This window comes from Haliotis rubra, unplaced genomic scaffold (genome assembly GCF_003918875.1).
Source record: "Haliotis rubra isolate DU_JTF1 unplaced genomic scaffold, ASM391887v1 Scf54, whole genome shotgun sequence".
NCBI classification, from domain to species: Eukaryota; Metazoa; Mollusca; class Gastropoda; order Lepetellida; family Haliotidae; genus Haliotis; species Haliotis rubra.
This window is the reverse complement of record NW_025767235.1, coordinates 918,367-938,118: the sequence shown is the minus strand read 5'-3', so window position 1 is coordinate 938,118 and position 19,752 is coordinate 918,367. Positions and strand designations below refer to the sequence as shown.

At 39.2% G+C, this 19,752-nt stretch overlaps 1 protein-coding gene across 1 annotated transcript; it reads left to right on the top strand.

The window, feature by feature from the left end:
• Positions 1-130: 130 nt before the first annotated feature.
• Positions 131-16,672, top strand: LOC124253387 (30S ribosomal protein S11-like). Its single transcript, XM_046687137.1, has 8 exons — positions 131-189; positions 1,478-1,584; positions 6,425-6,566; positions 10,254-10,384; positions 10,949-10,974; positions 11,148-11,222; positions 14,808-14,873; positions 15,946-16,672. Exons 2-8 carry the CDS (start codon positions 1,503-1,505, stop codon positions 16,036-16,038), a joined length of 615 nt encoding a protein of 204 aa, XP_046543093.1. The 5' UTR covers positions 131-189; positions 1,478-1,502; the 3' UTR covers positions 16,039-16,672.
• The last annotated feature ends 3,080 nt before the right edge of the window (positions 16,673-19,752 follow it).

The window sequence follows — 19,752 nt, the reverse complement described above, 5'->3', positions numbered from 1 at the left end:
AACAACAATGGAAGGGATTCAAACTTAATGAACAGATGTAATGCGTGTTGGTCTCGAATAGGTGTGATTGACGTGTGCCGAGTGATGACGGATATGTACGAGATCTTCCGAATGAAAAATGGTAAGGGCAGGTAACTCTCAGTTCCTGTCGCGAAACATGGTGTTGCATGAGGTCGACCCATAAACTAGGTGAATATGACACAGTTAGCATAAGAGGTTATTAATGTGCACGTTACAAGGCCAGCACGTTGGAGAAATTCTGTAGATACGTTTCATATGGATTCATTTTTCTAGAACTCGACCGCATTCCATGAACTGTGTGAAGATTCGGAGCCCCACGGTCACCCGGCTAAACTTCTAGGCTACCTTTAGCTTTACCCTAATCTTACATTATCAACTCAAACCGCAAGCCTGGGGGCGAACAGAGTCTATATTTACACCAAAGTATTTTTTCAAATTTGGTAAATAAACGGAAGAATTTTGTGTCAATACAACCATGAAAATGTCCTAATACCATTTCCTCTTTGAAAATAACCCAGGTAATCGGGCTCCCTCTGTCAGTCTGTCAGGAGCAAACAGCTAGGCCGGGAGCTCACACTAAACTCACACTAAACTTGTTTGGATGGCATGAGATATTCTGTTATAGTGAATAACCCATGTTTGTAGAGATGTCTGTATACTAAACCAATGCAATGAATGTTGTATCAGTAAACATCTGATGCAGACTGGGTATTTATTTAGATTAGTTTTGGTTGGTTTGTTGTTTAATGCTGCACACAGCAGACGGCACAGCAGACGGCAGTCTGGACCAGACAATGGAGTGATCAACAGCATAAGCATCAATCTATGCATTTGGGATACGATGACATGTCTCAACCAAGTCAGCGAGCCGTACCACCCAATCCCATTCGCCGCAGCGTTCGAAATAATCGGCCAGAATATAGGCACAGCCGAGGTAGGGCTGGCGGTTTTAAATATTTGCAGAATATAGGGACAGCGCCAGTTGTTATTGTTCAGGCCGGCAGTTTCAAATATTTGCAGGCCCTTGTGGCCTTCAGTAGTGGCCTTCAGTAAATTATATGTCCTTTCTTTTTTCAACTGGAATCTTTGCCATAATTCTTTTCTTTATTAATTTTCGGGAATCATCCATGATCCATATCATGTTGCGATAACGTACTGATTCACTTCTGCGCAAAGCATGGGAATGTCAACACCAGTCTTTAACAAATAAAAACGTCTCTCTGCGCCATAGGCTTTGCTAATTGATTTTGTAGAAACAGTGTGAAACTGTGTACAGTGTCTATTTTGTTTTGTGTTGGTTTGACTTTAACAAGATGGGCCTGCAGATTTCATTCAGGGCCTGTAGATTTTAAGGTTTATGCTTTTTTCATTAGCAAGATTTATTATGTGTATTGAGTTTAACGTCATCAGTTTATCATCTGCTGATATTTAATCTTTGATTTGTCTTGTTTTTCAGAAGTTGAGATTTTTTCAAGTTAGTCATGTTTCGCTCTGTGCTTATCGGTCTGAGACGACCTTTCACCTGTGTTGTTCCTTTGATGAGGCTGCAGCCAGTCTGTCCAGGTGAGAAGTTTGAATGCATCACAGACCAACTATAGTTAGATAGTACACCTATTAAAGTTGTACAGGGTCCCCTGCCGCGTTATACCAAAAGAGTTTAAATATGGTACTTGTTGATCCCTGCCTGGCGCTCGGCATAAATGGGTAAGACAAGGACTGGTCGGCTCGGAGTCAGTATAATGTGTACAGAGCTCTAATCCATTCTAAACTGGATTACGACTTCATCATTTATGGTGGGGGTTGTAACAGCAATTTAAAACTAGATTATAAACTGCCTAAGTAAAGACCGCTAACTAAACAGACTAGATAAGTAGACGCTATTCTTTGGTCCCGGCAAATTTCTTCATTAATTATCACTATTAGAGTCTGATTAACTAAACTCGGATAAGTAAACAATACCACTTAACTAAACATCTTCTCACGGTCCCAGGAAGTAAATTACTTAACAAAAGAGACTAAATTATATTCAATCCATCGCTAAGGCCTAAGGCTTTTCCTTGGAGCCTTCAGAACCTCACAGATTCATGTAGTGGCTGATGAGCCATTGCTAAAACTATGCCGTCTTGAATTATCTTTACAGTATGTTTCTAAATTACACTCTACTATATCCAGCCCTGCATAGGACTGTGTTTTAATCATCTTCATAAAGAACTCTACAATAACAAATCATCACTCGTTCCACCACTTGGAATAAGAATATAATCTGCTGTTTCTGAAGCAAAAATCAATGTAGAAAATATAGCCCCAACTCAGCTTTTCTCTTTTCCACCATGGCAGTTAGTACGGCCAAAGATTGAGCTAACATTAACTAAATTGAAGAAATCTGAAACAAACCAACTTATTTGCCAACAACAATATAGTGAATTTAGAAACACTCAAGATACTTTCACCATACTGGACTGGCAGATTTCATTCAGTTTCTGTTCTGACCGCAGAAAAGACAACATCACAAACAAATTTGAATGAGCCTTGGATACAATCTTCTTCAGACGTCCATGCCACCCTTCCAGATGGTTGTTCGTCTGTGGTCCTGTTGTCTCATAGTGGTTCCATGAGTGGACTGGTAGATCACCTTCAACCCAGGACGTCGTCACATAGTCGTCAAGCTGAAGACAGCGAGGGTCGTCTGGCATATCGGCAAGGGCGTTGAGCCATACGTCTTCAACCTAAAACTACTAAAAGCAAAAAATCAAAACAGTATTAGTTTAGATATAATTTATATTCACTTAGAAAACATGCAGAAATGTGGAAATATTATTATCTTATGGTTTGAGAGTTTTTTGAAAATAGAGAACAACTTGTCATAATTAATGGATATAGATCTGATAATAAAGTTGTTTTGGGGGACGCTCTTGTTTATTGTTTATATAGATGATATAGTTGAAGGTATAAATAGCAATATACACCTTTTTGCAGATGATACTTCTTTATATGCTATCATTGATGATCCTGGGGTAACTGCTAATTAGTGGTGGTCCGATTAATTGAAAAAATCGAAGATTGGTCACAATGACTAAACGTCCAAGCAATCGATCATGTTTTCTCATAATCGAACACAAACAATTCTGGAACACTTTTTGCATTAACAATATTTTTCACACGGTTGGTTTTGTGTGTTACATTTCATGAACACTACATGCTCGTTCCAAGTCACAACTGAATTTATTTTAAAGACGACAAGAAATTTATGTTCCTAACATACTAGTCATCTTTTAAAGATGTGCAATTTGCAAAAATCACCCCAAGGAACTGCATGTATATTCTTTATTTTATGTGCATAAACAAATATAACCAGGAAAATTTTATAAATGACACTAACCAATTATTTTCGATGATTGATCAGTTGTAATGAACCAATCATCAATTACGAGATTTTAACCGATTCCCAACACTACTGCTAATGAGATGAACGATTTACAGCGAATTGCCGAATGGGCAGAAAAATGGCAAGTATCTTTTAATCCCAATACGACAGAGTCAATGTGCTTTACTCGTAAATTGCAACCATCTCCAATGCCGAACCTAACCATGAATGGTAATGTCATTAATTTCATACAAAGCCATAAACATTTAGGTCTTATACTTCAGCATGATTGCTCTTGGAATGAACACATTAACGACTGTGCTAAAAAGGTTGCACCAATGGTGAATTGTCTAAGAAGTCTCCAATATCGTTTAAACCGAAAAACATTAGAAACCATGTACAAACAGTTCATATTACCAGTTTTTGATTATTGCAGTCATATATGGGATAATTGTACTAAAGTACTGTCGGAAATGCTAGAAAAATGCTTTTTAGCCTTAATATCTTTATAAAGGTGATAAATGAACTATGTTGTCAATATATCAACTCGCCTATTGTCTACCTAATTGTTATTTTAATTGATTTAACATTCCCATGCATTTAAAGGGCAGTTTACAGGAGAGAATTTGGTACCAAAACAGCAACTTAAGATTTTTTTAGTTCAACAACAGAAATCTGAAATAGTCTTTACATTTATGCTAATAATACAGGTGGTGTAAAAATATGAATTTAACGTTTTTCCTAAACAAATAAATGTTGAATGTTTGTGTTACTTTACTTAATTATCGTTTCTTTATTGAAGAAATATTAATATAAATGTTAAGTCTTGATAAATAAGTTTCCCGTCTTGCATGCACATTTTTATCAGAGTGTCCACTATGGCCAACGATTTGCAGTCGATTGTTGCAAAGGTTTATAGTTTTTTTCTGCTTAAAAAAGACAGAGGTAAACCTTTCATTAGTTTAGAAAGGGTTTATTACAGAACTTGTAGAGCTGTTGGCATGTCTTACCAACAAGTTTACAATATAGTAAACAAATCAGACAAGACAGGGACCGTCTCAAAACTGGCACGTGAAACCATCCTTGACAACTTTGACAAGGGAGTGCTTAGACGGGCGGTCTACAAACTTTATATATTCTAAAGAAGCTACACCAGTGACTTCGTTAAATCTTTGGCCAATGTTCACAAATAGATTAAACTGACCGAGTTACATCCATATTTTTTCAATGAAATATACTGTTGACATGCAAAACATTTATTAAAACGTTGCACATGTCTACAATCAGTCGATAAGATCACACAAGTGATAGGATTCTTTCCAATGTACAGTAATTAGTATGTTTATTTCAAAACAAACACACATACACAAATGATCCCTTACATAACCGATACGTATACTATACGCATACTATACGTACACATATTCAACATTTTGCAGAAAACATCTATTGAGATGACCACACGCACGAGCCTGTGCTCAGGTGTCAATTTCACCTGTCGATACCGTGGATGCTGATGACGTATCACAGGCAATTAATGTTTGTATCAAATAATGCCACACTACCCCTTATTTTTCTAAGTTTTGGGTATTTTCATCAGTAAAAACACATTTTAGAGCATGTCTCAAAATTTATTCCCTCGGTCTACATTAGGTAGATGTTTCTTGAAGTGATATTTCTTATTTAAGTAACTGTAATACCTCTGAATTTTAAATATAAGTCAAAAGCATTTTTCTAGCATTTCCGACAGTACTTTAAACAGCAAGCAGATATACTTGAAAAGCTCAGTCTTGATGCTCTAAGAACCGTGTGTGGTGCTGTTTGTGGTACCAGCCATCATAAAATATACAAAGAAATACAACGTTACCCGTTGTCGTAGAAGGTACCTTCATAAAATGACTATCTTTTACAAAATGGTTAATAACACTATGCCAAGTTACCTTAGTAACCTTGTTCTGCCTAGAGTATCGGATATCGTTGGTTATATTCTGCGCGGGGATCCAAATCTTCAGACTATAAACTGTAAATCTGTAAATTATGCGAGGTCCTTTCTTCCAGATACTGTTACATTATGGAATTCATTACCAGCTGAACATAGAGAATCACCGTGCCTATTGAGATTCAGCATTTCTCTTACGGTTCGTTCTGAACATGTACCCATCGATACATAGATATCTACCACCTCGTGAAGTCGGAATGAACGTATACTGTAACTGCTGGTTTGCTATAATGAAAGTGATGAATTTGAAAGTATGGCCAGCATATTATGTATCAAAATTGTTGAGTTGGTGTTCACTTATATTAATCAGTGTCAATCAATGTCAGTCAATGATTGTCAAACTTAGAGAGTTCATATCAACTTGATTGATTTCAATCATGTAAGTGATAACAGGGTGAGTTTATATCATCTATTTCGTTAGGTAGTTCAGAATTTAGTATAACCCAGAATGTTAATCCCTTAAAACAACATGCACAGTCAGCCCCCCAACATCAAAGGATTTTTACTTTAATAACAAATGTCTACTTCCCGGTCTATTACATGAAAGCTTCTTAAACAACTTTTTCCGTGATCGATCAAAAACGTCAGATTTCAGATCCTGTTGGGTACAGAGGTTTCAGGACCGAGTGTCTTATGTATGTTTTGTGCACTTATCCCAATTTCGAGTTATTTAATCATTTGTTGTTCTCATTTGAACCCAAACAGACTATAGAAATGTTAACTCACTCACTCACTCATTCACAAACCAACTTCATTTGACAATGCTAACATTTCTCAGAAAAAATGTTGTGCAAGATCTACTCACTGAAGCTAACAGTCAAAGCAATTTTGTAGACTTTTCTCAAAATCTTTAACTGCCATAATGTCTATTCAATTCAGCCAAAACACCACCACAGATTACAATACTTTAGACTCTAGCCACAATAATAACGCAATTATGTTTCCAAAAATAAAAAAACAGGACACATCAACTAACATTCCAGTGTGTTGTCATAAAGAATGATGTTTTAAAGCAACATATGAAATGATTATTTTGCCAGGTGGATGTGGACAGACAGCAGTTCTTCACTCGTCTCCACTGCTAACAGTCCTGGACAAGGACAACCGGCATAAAAAGTTCTTGTTAGCCCAGAAAACGGAACCTCTTTCTGGTGATGAAAACATCGAGGTGGAAGAATTTCGGTGAGTTTGTGAAACTGCTTTTTTCAACTATGTGTTGAAATGACATTCATATCTAATTTAAAGTTTGGACAATGTGTTTTTGTATCTATGTTATCTATTAATATTTGTTTTTTGTCTTTGTTTATGATGTTTATACCATCAAATGTCCATTGGAATTCAGTGGCAATAAACATGGGACAGGTCCAAGTCCAGATATTGAGAATTGATGGAAAAGGAGATCAGTTGTTACAATGGATACCTAAGGTGAATCCATTGTGGAATGGAATCATAGACCCTGGGACCAACCTTCATGCAGTCACACCATAGCTGCCACTCACTACTCACTCACTCACTCACTCACTCACTCACTCACTCACTCACTCACTCACTCACTCACTCACTCACTCACTCACTCACTCACTCACTCACTCACTCACTCACTCACTCCACTCACTCACTCACTCACTCACTCACTCACTCACTCACTCACTCACTCACTCACTCACTCACTCACTCACTCACTCACTCACTCACTCACTCACTCACTCACTCACTCACTCACTCACTCACTCACTCACTCACTCACTCACTCACTCACTCACTCACTCACTCACTCACTCTGTTGACCATCTGTTGTGATATAAGCAGTATAAAGTTCCCTAACCATGATTTCCGGAATATTGTCCAAGGTGGCATCAAAGTCAGTTTACACATTATGTTGTCCACCTGCCAACTGGCATAAAAATCAACCCAACACACTTCCTCCTCTCAATTTGTTGACCACTCACTGATTGCAAAGAGCAGCATAACTTCAGGGGTTCTTTTGGAGGCTGTTGTGTGATAATTGGTACCAAAGTAATACTCGTGTAACACACTATGTATCTCACTGCAGCCCCTTCTCTTGTGTATAAAACAGGAGGAAAGAAAACAGGTCTTGCTCCACTGTTGTGATAACCATGGTTACATGTGTACATCTGTCTGCCTCAGCCCAGGCTTGGTGTATAATACATTATATGCTTTAAACATGTTTTTATTTCTAGAGAATCTGGTTTGGTAAACAAGCAGAATTCTGCTTATATCAATACCTCACCAGTACAGATATCATTTAAACAAAATACTCAAGAACTGGATACAAAACCGACAAATTAATTCATATATGTGCGTTGTAGGTGCTTATAAACCTTCAGCTTGCAGTTAAACTTCACTAATTGATTGCATATAATTGTCTAGAATAATTTATCAATCGTTTAGACTTAAAGATGTATTGATGCAGGGACTCTATTATGTTCTTATTGACATTGTTGTTTGCCGGAGGTATTCCGTATAACACAGTTTGGAGATTGTGGGCATTTACATAGAAGTAGGTATTATTTCTAATAGCAGTGTATAACTTACATGTAAAAAGATAATGAACAGTATCTTCATTGTGGTATCCACAAGCGCATCCAGGGTTGTTCGAAATATGTCTATTTACTTTATCCGCATTCAAATCATTACAACCAAGCTTAAGTCAACAGTGTACGATCTGACAGAATCGACTGCCATGATTTAGATAATTATTTTATTCATCATTTTTAAGCAGAGATTTGAATTCACCAACTGAGTTAGCGAATACTAAATTATCAGGTAATGAATTCCAAATTTTAATTGTGTCAGGTAGGAACGACTTTTCATATATTTTAGTCCTACACTTTATTGTTTATAACATAAATTTATTACGGAGATAATATTGACTGTTTTCAGAGACAAATATAGGGACAAGGTCACAGAGGTAGTCAGGTGCGAGATCGTTATTCATCTTGTAAAAATGTATTAGTTTAATGTCGCGCCTTCTTTCTTTTAATGGTTTAGACTTTGTTTCGATATATAACCTATGATGACTAGCGCCACGAAATGCGCCGCATGTTGTAAGAAGTGCATCTCGATGTAACCGTTCAAGAATAAGGGACTGATCATTTGTACAATTATCCCAGATATGACAACAATAGTCAAATATCGGCATCACAAACGATTTGTACATGGTTTCTAGCGTTTTTCTGGAGAGGTGATATTTAAAACTTTGCAGACAGTTTATCATGGGGCTAACTTTCTTAACAATATCTTCAATATGACCTTTCCATCAACAATAACTCTGTAGAGATATACCTAGGTGTTTATGACTTTCCACTTCTCGTATCAGGGTTTGGTTCATGTTCAAGGTCGGAATCGTATCATTTTTATGTTTACGAGAAAAATTTATTGTTTCGGTTTTATCAGGGTTGGAGGTAACTTGCCACTTGTCTGCCCAGCTAGATATACAGTCAAATCGCGTTAATCGACATCGTCCGTTGCACAGCAAATTGACGGATTATCGAGGATGTCAGATTATCGAATTCGGAGGACAGATCACGTCAATGATCGAAAACAGGACAATCATGATTCATATTCCCAAAGTTACTGTAAATAATACTAAAACGAAAATTAATTCAGAGTTCATATATTTTATTAGCACATAACATAAAAATGCACAACATTTATAAACCTCATGTGTAATAACAACCACATGTATAAATTTTACGAATAAAACCATTTATTCACATGTTTCACATTCATGTACACGCTTCCATAAACCTATGACGAAACCCGTATGATACATGTACAGTACACTGTTTTCCTAACAAAAAAGTCTTTGATGCTTTTCTGACATTCAGCCTTGCTCGTGATTTTCCCGAGAGTTTGTTGAATATTTTCAAACGCATCAAGATCAGCCAATTTGTTAACGACAAAAGAGTCGGATAAAGCCGATTGTCGGATAAACGGAGGTCGGATTAACGCGACTTGACTGTACGGTTTAAATCATCATTCTGACAGGATACGGCAGTATCACGATCATCTACAATTACGTAAAGTGAGGTGTCGTCAGAAAATAAACGTATGTGGCTTTTTATACCATCTACTAAATCATTTATGTATACAATAAAAAGTAAGGGTCCCAATATGGAACCTTGTGGGACGCCAGCAAGTACAGGTTTATATTCGGAACTGTATCCATTAATGACGACTTTTTGTGATCTGTTTTGTAAATACATTTCAAACCAATTCAAAAGTGATCCACCAATGCCATAGTTTTTAAGTTTAGAAATGATGCCCTTGTGCCATACCTTATCAAATGCCTTACTAATGTCGCAAAAACAGCTCTGACCTCTTTACCTTCATCAAGTCCTTTCGCTATAAAATCATGCAAATAAGTTAATTGGTTAACGGTAGAGTTGCCTGGCATAAAACCTGATTGTAAATTGGTTAAAACATCATTGTCTCTAAAGTAATTAAATGCATGTTTAAAACCACATTTTTTCTAAAACAAACAGCTCGTAAGTGCGACCGGTCTGTAATTGGAACGTTCATTTACACTATTTTTTTTATGGAGAGGCATGACTGACGCTTCTTTCCAGACGGCTGGAAACGTGAATTTCTGAAGAGGCAAGTTAAATAGTTTTGTTAATAGAGGAGCTAAACTTTTCACCATGACTTTCAGAAATCTGTTTCCTATTCCATCTGGTCCTGTAGCTTTTGATGGATCGAGAGAGAGGAGAATATCTTGAACTTCATCAAGTGTTAGATTGACAACATTTAGTAAGTTCAACTTACATTACATTATATATCACAGGTCTTGCTCCACTGTTGTGATAACTGTGGCTACATGTGACGTGTACATCTATCTCCCTTCAGCCCCGGCTCGGTGTATCCGACAATGGAGACTGCAGGGATGCTGGTAGATGGGGTCAGGTTTGACAAGCTTCACATCGTCCATGTCAAGGCCACACACAACAACACAATCGTCACTCTCACAAATGGGGAAGGTAGGCCTATATGGTGACAGAGGTTTAGAACAGTAACAAGATGCTTGTGTTTACTGGCTGTATACATACTATAAACATAATAAAAGTACCTTATGAAGTAATAACAGGATTAGTTTCTTGAGACATGGCAACAAGAGATGACTAAAGCATTCATTGGTCAGCCCTTGTCACATGATGTTTGGGGAAGGGGAGGAAGGGTAGTGGTAGCTTGAATTGGGTATTGGTTTGTCAGGTCCATGACAGGAATGGTCTCACATAAAGACTGATTAATTTAAGGAGCTGTACTAGAATTTGGTTGGTAAGACTTGCAATAGTTATGTTCGAATGGTGATGAAAGAATTGTTTGTCGGTTAATGGAGGGATTACCCACAGCAGCAAGTTTGTTCACCATATGAATGTATGTTGTATGATTGAGAATCCCTGGCGTCATGTGGTGGTATTGTTCATAATGGAATAATGCAACTCTAAATTGATAAAACAAATGACAGGAAGACTCTCATCTTTAATGCCCATTTTTTTCAGATTGTGAATAAACACTAATGTATTGACCTGCTTGTGTTGTAGGAATGGCGATGGCCAGTGAAAGTGGGGTGAGTATAAGAGGAGCAAACTTATTCATCAAAATTTGTATCAAACAAACTGCTTTACCATCTTTTTGAAGAACAAATAGTCAGTGATTATATGATAGTTTGATAACAACTGCTGTACATTGTAGCCTGGAAAAGAGAGAAGTGTTTCACTTGTAAATGCTTGGGTGTTGCAGGGCTCTGTGGGGTTTCGGAACACCAGGAAGGGGACCAATGTTGCCGGACAGGCAGCTGCTTTGGCACTTGGAGAGGTCAGTGAGATGCTTCTAACCACAGGGGCTTGTAATACTAATGTTCATGTTGGAAGCACAGGGGCATGTAAAACAATCAGCCCCATGCAAGCACTATACAATTCCTTTCATGTAGCGCTAAGCCCCTGGCAATGACAATTTATACCTTGATGGTAGTTTTATGACTCCAACAGTGACAGTCAGATAGTCCAAGTCCATCAATGAAAAAACACTTTTTTACCTTTCTCTTTTATCATTTCAAGTTACTTTGAAAAAGAAGGGTTTTTTAGATGGATTTGACGAACTCAGTGTTGGTGTTTGAGCTGTCAAAACTAAACAATATTACTTGTTTGAGTGGCATTTTTAGAAGTTGAGACGTACAATATGGAACACGTTTTTATGGATAACAACTTCTTTATTTCGTGAGTGCGTCGTTTCGATACAGATTCTTGTACCGTTGTCAAGCAAGAGTGTTTCCTTTGTCAATTACAATGTATGTTGTTTCATTGTTATATACAGTATATATATGCAGGTCCTCCACTTCATGTATCACTCTTGCTTTACAATGACCTTGACAATGACCTCCACACCTCCCTCAGCTCCACCCTTGACCCAGAACTCTTCTCCTCCTTACGAACTGCCCAGACTACCGCCAACAACAAACTAGACACCTCAACTAAGACCGGACACATCAAGAAACTACAAGAACTCACTGCCTCAGGAACCAAACGCAAGAAAACCACAGCACCAACCATCCACAACACAGTCGTCAACCGCAGCAATAAACAACTCACCAACCAACAGGTCAGTGCCCTTGCCAAAGGTCTCAAATTTGCCCCTACACCACCCAAAATCAACTCGGACATGTTTATCGCCAACATTGAAAAAGGTCTCCAACAACTTGCACCCGGTGGAAAGGTTGACTTCCTCCGACACCAGATCACCAGTATTCTCCACAAAGCCCAGCCTCAGAAACCAAACATCACACCAGCTGATAAACAAGCCATCAGACAACTAAAACAACATCGTGATATTGTCATTGCCCCAGACGACAAGGGCAGAGCCACTGTAGTCTTGGACAAGGACCACTTCCACTCCATGGTGGACAACCTCCTAGACGACACCTCAACCTACAAAAGGATGAAGAGGGATCCGACTACAAAGCTCAACCGTCAGCATAAGGCCACGCTAAAAACGCTGCATGATAAATATGACTGACTTCTGCTGCAAGATCCGTGACATCACCAACCCAGGTCCCATCATCAGCTACGACATTGTGGACCTATTCACCAATGTACCTCGGGAAGAAGCCCTCCAAGCACTACGCCACATAATTGACACCCTCCAACAACCCCTCAACACTAGCCTCTCTACCGACTCTATCATCAGCCTCACCACCGCCTGCATCAACTCCACCTACTTTACCTGGGGCGATGCCATCTATGAGCAAATCCACGGACTTCCCATGGGCTCCCCACTACCCCCAATCCTAACAGAAATTTACATGACCGACCTTGAAGATAGGGGCCCTAGAAACTGCACCCTTCAAACCTTCCTGCTGGTACCGCATAAAGTGGATGACACCTTCGTCATCCTCCAACCTCAACAAAGATCCAAAGCAGCTCCTCAGCCCATCTCAACAACCAACATCCCAGCATCAAATTCACCATTGAAACAGAGCAGAACAACCAACTACTTTTTCCTTGATGTCCTTGTATCCCGCACCTCCTGCAACCAACTCCAGACCTCCGTGTACAGAAAACCTACCCATACGGATCAATACATCCACTACAACTCCAACCACCCACCTAAAGTCAAGACCGGCATCATCTCTACATTGACCAGAAGAGCCAAAAACATCTGCTCAACAAACCTACAAGAAGAAATTGAACACCTAAGGAAAGTCTTTGTAGAACGCAACCACTACCCACCTGAAATAGTCAACAGAACCATCGAAGCAACGCTTTCACCTCCTGCCAAACGATCTAAACCAGAATCAGCCCCCATCAAGATATCCATTCCCTACATAGGTAAGCCATCACATCAAATCAGCCGACTCCTGAACCAACAGGCAGGCCACATCAAAGCAAACCCCAATCATCAAATAGAGTGGTCTGACTTCACCATTCTCGCCAACAACCAAACGGACTTCACTAAACGCAAGCTCACCGAAGCCATTCACATCGAACGCCATAAGCCCACCATCAACCGTGACCAAGGATACTTCATTCCATCAGATTATGATCCACTCCTCCACCGAGCCCAACCTATTGAATAAACATCGCACCTATTGTATAAACATCTCCTTCATTGTAACTACTCCTGTATTTATACATCTCTGGCTTCCATTCACTATCCTTTGTGTACTCACTGGCTTCATCAGCTTACTGCTTAACCAATTATGGCAATTATGTTCTTTCTTTTGTCAATTACAATGTATGTTGTTTCATTGTTATATACAGTATATATATGCAGCTCCTCCACTTCATGTATCACTCTTGCTTGACAACGGTACAAGAATCTGTATCGAAATGACGCACTCACGAAATAAAGAAGTTGTTATCCATAAAATCATGTTCCATACTAAACAATATTGTAGAGTGAATAATACTTTTCTATTCTCGTGATCATACATTCAGAGTGTCAGAGGTTAGGTTTTGCCAGTCTAGCATTGAAATCCCCATCTTTGATGGACTTGTGGCTACTGAACTTGTTCAGTGACAGGACAAGTGTAACATGCATAAAAGTAAAGTGAAGTCGCCTGTCTTGGACCCAGATGTTCAATTTACTGAGACTTTTTTGTTGGCCTTGAGAGTGAGCGAGTGAGTTTAGCTTTATGCCGCTTTTAACAATATTCCAGCAATATCACGGCGGGAAACACCAGAAATGGGCTTCACACATTGTGCCCATGTGGGGAATTGAACCCGCGTCTTCTGCATGACAAGTCAACGCCTTAACCACTAGGCTACCCTACCGCAGCGTTTTGAAATAAGGCCGGCAGTTTCAGATATTTGCAGGCCCTTGTGGCCTTCTGTAAATTATCTGTCTTTTTTTCCAACAGGAATATTTCCCTTAATTATTTTCTTTATTAACGTTCAGGAATCATCCATGATCCATCATGTTACGAAAACTTAGTTTCACTTCCTGGTATTCCAGTGCTTTGCACATAGGAATGTCACCACCAGTCTTTAACAAATAAAAACGTTTCTCTGCACCATAGGCTTTGCTAGTTGATTTTGTAGAAAGTGTGAAACTGTGTACAGTGTAGTCTATTTTGTTTTTATTGGTTTGACTTTAATAAAATGGGCCTGCAGATTTCATTCAGGGCTCGTAGATTTTAAAGCCTGCAGGCAGCAGCAGCAGGCCCTGATGGCCAACTGGCATATTAAAGTATTGCAAACTGTGCCCCGCCACCCCTCTGGCCTTGAGACAGTCTCTAGGTAGATACAGATGTGGTGAGGAACTGTAACACCAGGGGCTCCTTTCATGAAGCAACCTTTACTAAGGTTAACCTTAACTCCCATTCTTTAACACTGCACTAAGGTTACCTTAGTGACTTATGATCACCTTAGTGCTTTGTGAAAGGAGGCCCATGTCTCATTACAGAAAGGAGTGTCCAAAGGAGTGACCAAGGTTCGTGTCAGCATCAAGGGCATTGGACCGGGCAGAATGGTAACTATTTAGTCTTACCCAACGGTCTAACATTAAACAGTCTAACGTTTCAGCGGCAGAAATTACCACTGTGCTGTAACATTTTTTGAAGGATTGAAGTATGTAACAAGCCACTTGAATGAAAGAAGGGTTAGGTATTGCTCATCTCTCCATGTTGGTGGTAGATTGACGGAGAACATGTTGCCCAAAGAAACCCGACACAAAACATTTCAAGCAGTGAACACAAACACACACCAGCAAACAGCCTGAACCAGTGTCCTGCAAGCAAGACAGTACGGGCTGGTTGGTGTACAAACATGTGTCATACATGAGGGCTGAAGAAGCTGGCCGCTAACAGCGAATGCTGGACTACATTGTCGTTTCAGGTTTACTGAAGGGCACTGGTTCTTTGATCAGCTGTCTACCCTTTTGAATATAAATGTGTTTATACTTTTCATCCACGTTCTAAATCAGCAATGGTAATTTCATTAGCATGAAGATGATAAAAGCACCTGTCTTCATTAAAGGTTGATTATACCCTTCTCAAATTAGGAATCCCTTGGTTTCTTTTGTGAATCATTATCTGCCCTAAGTGAACTTGTCAGGCATTGGTAGTATTATGTGGTGACTTGCGTAGCTTTCAGTATCAAAGTTCAAAACAAGTTATGTTCTCCAATGTGACTGGATAACATTGAGGGTCAAGGTGAAGGAGACACCCAAAATACCTCGGTACACTACATAATTGTATTATGTTTTTATCTGTTTACACTTAACCCCTTGGGAGTTCATGGGCAGAGATTGCAGGCCTGGGTAATTAAACCAGACATGCTTTTACTTCAACATTCAAGTTGCTAGGGGAATACAACTTTGAAAATCATCTTAGGAATGCAATGACTTTTGCATCAGTTTGCACTTAAAAGTCTTGGAATGTCAGTTTTTTTATGCATGCATGCTGGTAAGTGATACATCAAAGACCAGCATCACTTGGTCTTTCCCGACATATCAAGCTGGCGCTTAGCGTAAGTTCGAAATACTGTTCAAAGTTTCACTAAAGCCGACCCACTGACTCAGGTCAACTGTTTCCCTGTTCCAGCCTGCCCTGAAAGGACTGCAGATGGCAGGCCTGACCGTTGTCTCCATCACAGATGCCACTCCACTGCCCTTCAATGGAAACCGACCTGCATGAAGAGAGGCGCCTGCTGTAGTGGATGTGTGTGGTTTCCCTTGTGTCATCAGTGAATCCCAAGTGTATGTCAGCGCGTGACCTGGACCTGTACAGACAATGTCACGGTTGTTTTAACACTGCATATAGAAGTATGCACACATTCAGATATCACTCTCTCACCAGGTTCAGGAACATCCCTGGCTTCCATAGGTGTTCCATTAATTTGAACATTTACCATTTGAACATTTTTCAGTTTTATTGAGCCCTGTAAAATATGAATTCTTAGCCAGTTCACCTGACAAGACAGTTGAGCTTAAATCATTGTTTGTGCAGCAGAAGTTTGCATCTGATCTGGCAACCATATTGGAAAATAATCTGTTTTCAGAATGGGATGAACTTTGGTTACCTGTATATGCTGTTATAAGTGGCTGGGACACTGAGAGAGTTTTAAGAAATCAAATTGTTTTATCAAACCGAGTTAATAGCTACTAAGCAATGACATATAACTTGCCTTTATTCAGTTGGTTTCTGAGCATGAACCAGTATACTCTATTGTTAATGCCCCAGTCAATGAGTGCCATGTAGATAGTATGTTAATGTGCACTGTAATATTTTATGGTGATACAAAACAATAAATTACAGTGTGGTGACTGTTGACTCTGTGATCAGAATGCTTTTAAAAACATTTCTACTCCTGAGCATGTTGGCCCCCAGCTACTTATTGCAGGTCATAAGAGACGACCAATTCGGTAACGTCTGGGGACTCCAGGTTTGGTACTGGACAACCCAACCGCATTGTAGGAGGCCCTGAAGGGGTTTGGTCATTACACTCGGTGTTTTACAGGCTGGCATAATATAGCTGGAATTGCTGAGTGGACCGATAACAAGAAACACACATCATGATGGTAGTATGTGAAGGGAAAACATAGTATAGAAGACTGGCCATTAAACTTTGTATACAGTGAGACCCTGGATACTCGGACTCATTCGTTGTTGCGTAAATCATCTGGATAACTGAATATCTGGATTTTTCATTACACCTCAAGGAAAATCCAAACTGTTCATTATCATCAAACCTATATTGATGGACATTAAGAGCCTTTAACAACTGTATACACAATGTAACAGTTAGAACTGAATGGTTCACCCGTGTTAGATAGGCCTACTAATCACCACCAATTCCCTGCGGACCGTTCATTAATCCGGATTAGCAGACCTTGTCTCGTGTGAAGACACATGGGACTCTGCTTCACTTCACACGGTCAGCGGAAGATCAAAGCTTCATGCAGATAAGTGACGTCACTTTTGTGTTGATTTAGCCGGTTGGTTTGTAAAATTTACTGTCCGGAAACCTCATATCCGTTTTAGACAGTCACTTTTAAAACGTAAGAGATTTTTTTTTAATTTAATGAAAATTGACCGGAATGCGAGGTTTCTGGATATCTGGGGTCCGGGTATCCGGGTCCCACTCTACCTAGGATGGGGACTAGGAATTTGTAGGGGGTGGGGTGGTCTTTCTCCCCTGGCCCGTTAGAAACATGTTTGTTTGCATTTGCGTTTTGTGATGAAACATAAATGCTGTACGGAAAAATATGTCTTAAAACAGAATTTTAAAAAATACAACTCCAATTTACATTACATTTACATTATTTGTTGACCTTGTTGTGCGTCATGAGGGGGTGTTCCTCTTTTGCCAGTTGTTACCGTTATAGGATTAAAATCACCAGATCGTATTAATTATTAAGACAATGGGGGAATACAGGGTAATACCACCAAGGATGACTAAGCCCAAAAAGACACAACTGATTTGGACTATTATTTGTATTTTTTTATGTTCAGCACTACGTAACTGCTTCCACCGCCATATAGCTGGAATATTGCTGAGTGCGGCGTAAATCTAAAATCACTCTCTCACTCACTCATGAAATTCAGAGAAACACAGATTTCATGGCAATTAATATAACATTAGTAAGCTTGATTACGAATGTAAGTCCAGATGAGCAAAGAACAGTAACCCATGCTTGTCGTAAAAGGCAACTTACGGGAGGCTCGCTGTCATCGGTTCCCAATTACGCGTATTGATGCTCATGCTGTTGATCACTGGCTTGTCTGGTCCAGACTCAATTATTTACAGACCGCCGCCATATAGCTGAAATATTGCTGAGTGCGGCGTAAAACTCACTCGCTAGATGTCTGTTACGTCATTAAACAATTGAACTTGACGTCAGTAAAGAGGACGTCACACTTGGTTAGCATGTTTCACTGCACATGTGTACTTGAATAAAATGGATAATAAAGAAATTATTACACTCGAGTAAGTGTGTCATATGACTCATACAAAACTCGTGCAAAATTATGTAATGCCCACACTCTCGCTCATGCGATACAAAATTTCACTCGTTTTGTGTAAGTTATATGACACACTTGCTCGTGAAATAATCTCTATTTATTACTAAGTTGTGTTACAACTGGATTTACTTGCGTAATTCAGTATGGATTTGTTGCAATCCATTTCCGAAGACAATCACGAGGAGACGATGAACGAAGGGTTGGTGATTCGGCTTATGTACGGAACATTTTGATACTGATTTTAAGGGTCAAGTTAGGACGTCAGCTTATCTATGCGATCGACTTATCTTCGGTCATATACGCTACTAAATGTCTGCAACACTCACTGTTCATTCTGGTCATATTGTTGACACTTATGCAAAACATTTTGTTGGCAACTTCAACAGTTAATGGAATGGAATAGCTCATGCATGCTTGCCACATTTAGTGCCCAGGGTCAGACTGTACAGCATATCAAAACTTCATTAATACCACCATTGAAGGCAAATGTCATTAAATTCATCATGTTTCTACAGTTGATAAACTCATGGAAACGAATAAAGGAACATACGAAAGTGCAAGTGTCCCCATACTCTATTCCGGGTTTCTTGTCATGTTTTGTATTGCGCTGTGGGTGAAAATCTGGAAATAAATAACGGAACACTTGCACTTTCATGGTTTCCCTTATTCGTTTCCATGAGTATACTTGCCGAAGACCCGGGTTCGAATCCCCACATGGGTACAATGTGTGAAGCCCATTTCTGGTGTCCCCCTGCCGTGATGTTGCTGGAATATTGCTAAAAGCGGCGTAAAACCAAACTCTTTCAGTCAATCAGTCCATGAGTATAGTATTAAAATTAGTTGTTCAAAGTGTTTACTAAACTGTCATTAACTTATTATTTTGGGTAATCATGATAACATATTTTCAAATAATACTTTTAGATCTGGATTGATGTTAGCTCACCTGAGCTGTTTTGTTGTCACATTTCTGTCCAGCATTCTTCGTGCTTCAACAGTTACTTCAACAATGAAGCTGACACTTCACGTGCTTGTCTCCACCAAACGTCACAACCCAATTGGTTCCCTGGCCTCATGCTGCCAGTTCTGGCAAATCTGACAATGTTTATTTAGTGGGTTCAACACAGTGATGAGTTTTTCTTGGTATTTTAGATTTTGATCTTTGCATTTGAACCATGTTCTTAAATTCTCTCAAGTCAATATCAATCTCCCTTATGTTCTTAAGTTCTCCCAAGTCAATGTCAATCTCCCTTATGTATTCCTCTGAACTTACGTTCTTATGACAAATTATTTTGCTCAAATTATCAGAATTATAGCTACATTTCTATGACCTTTAGGCCTCATTCACTTGATTATTTACTTATGAAGTGAGGACCTTTTTTGATGACA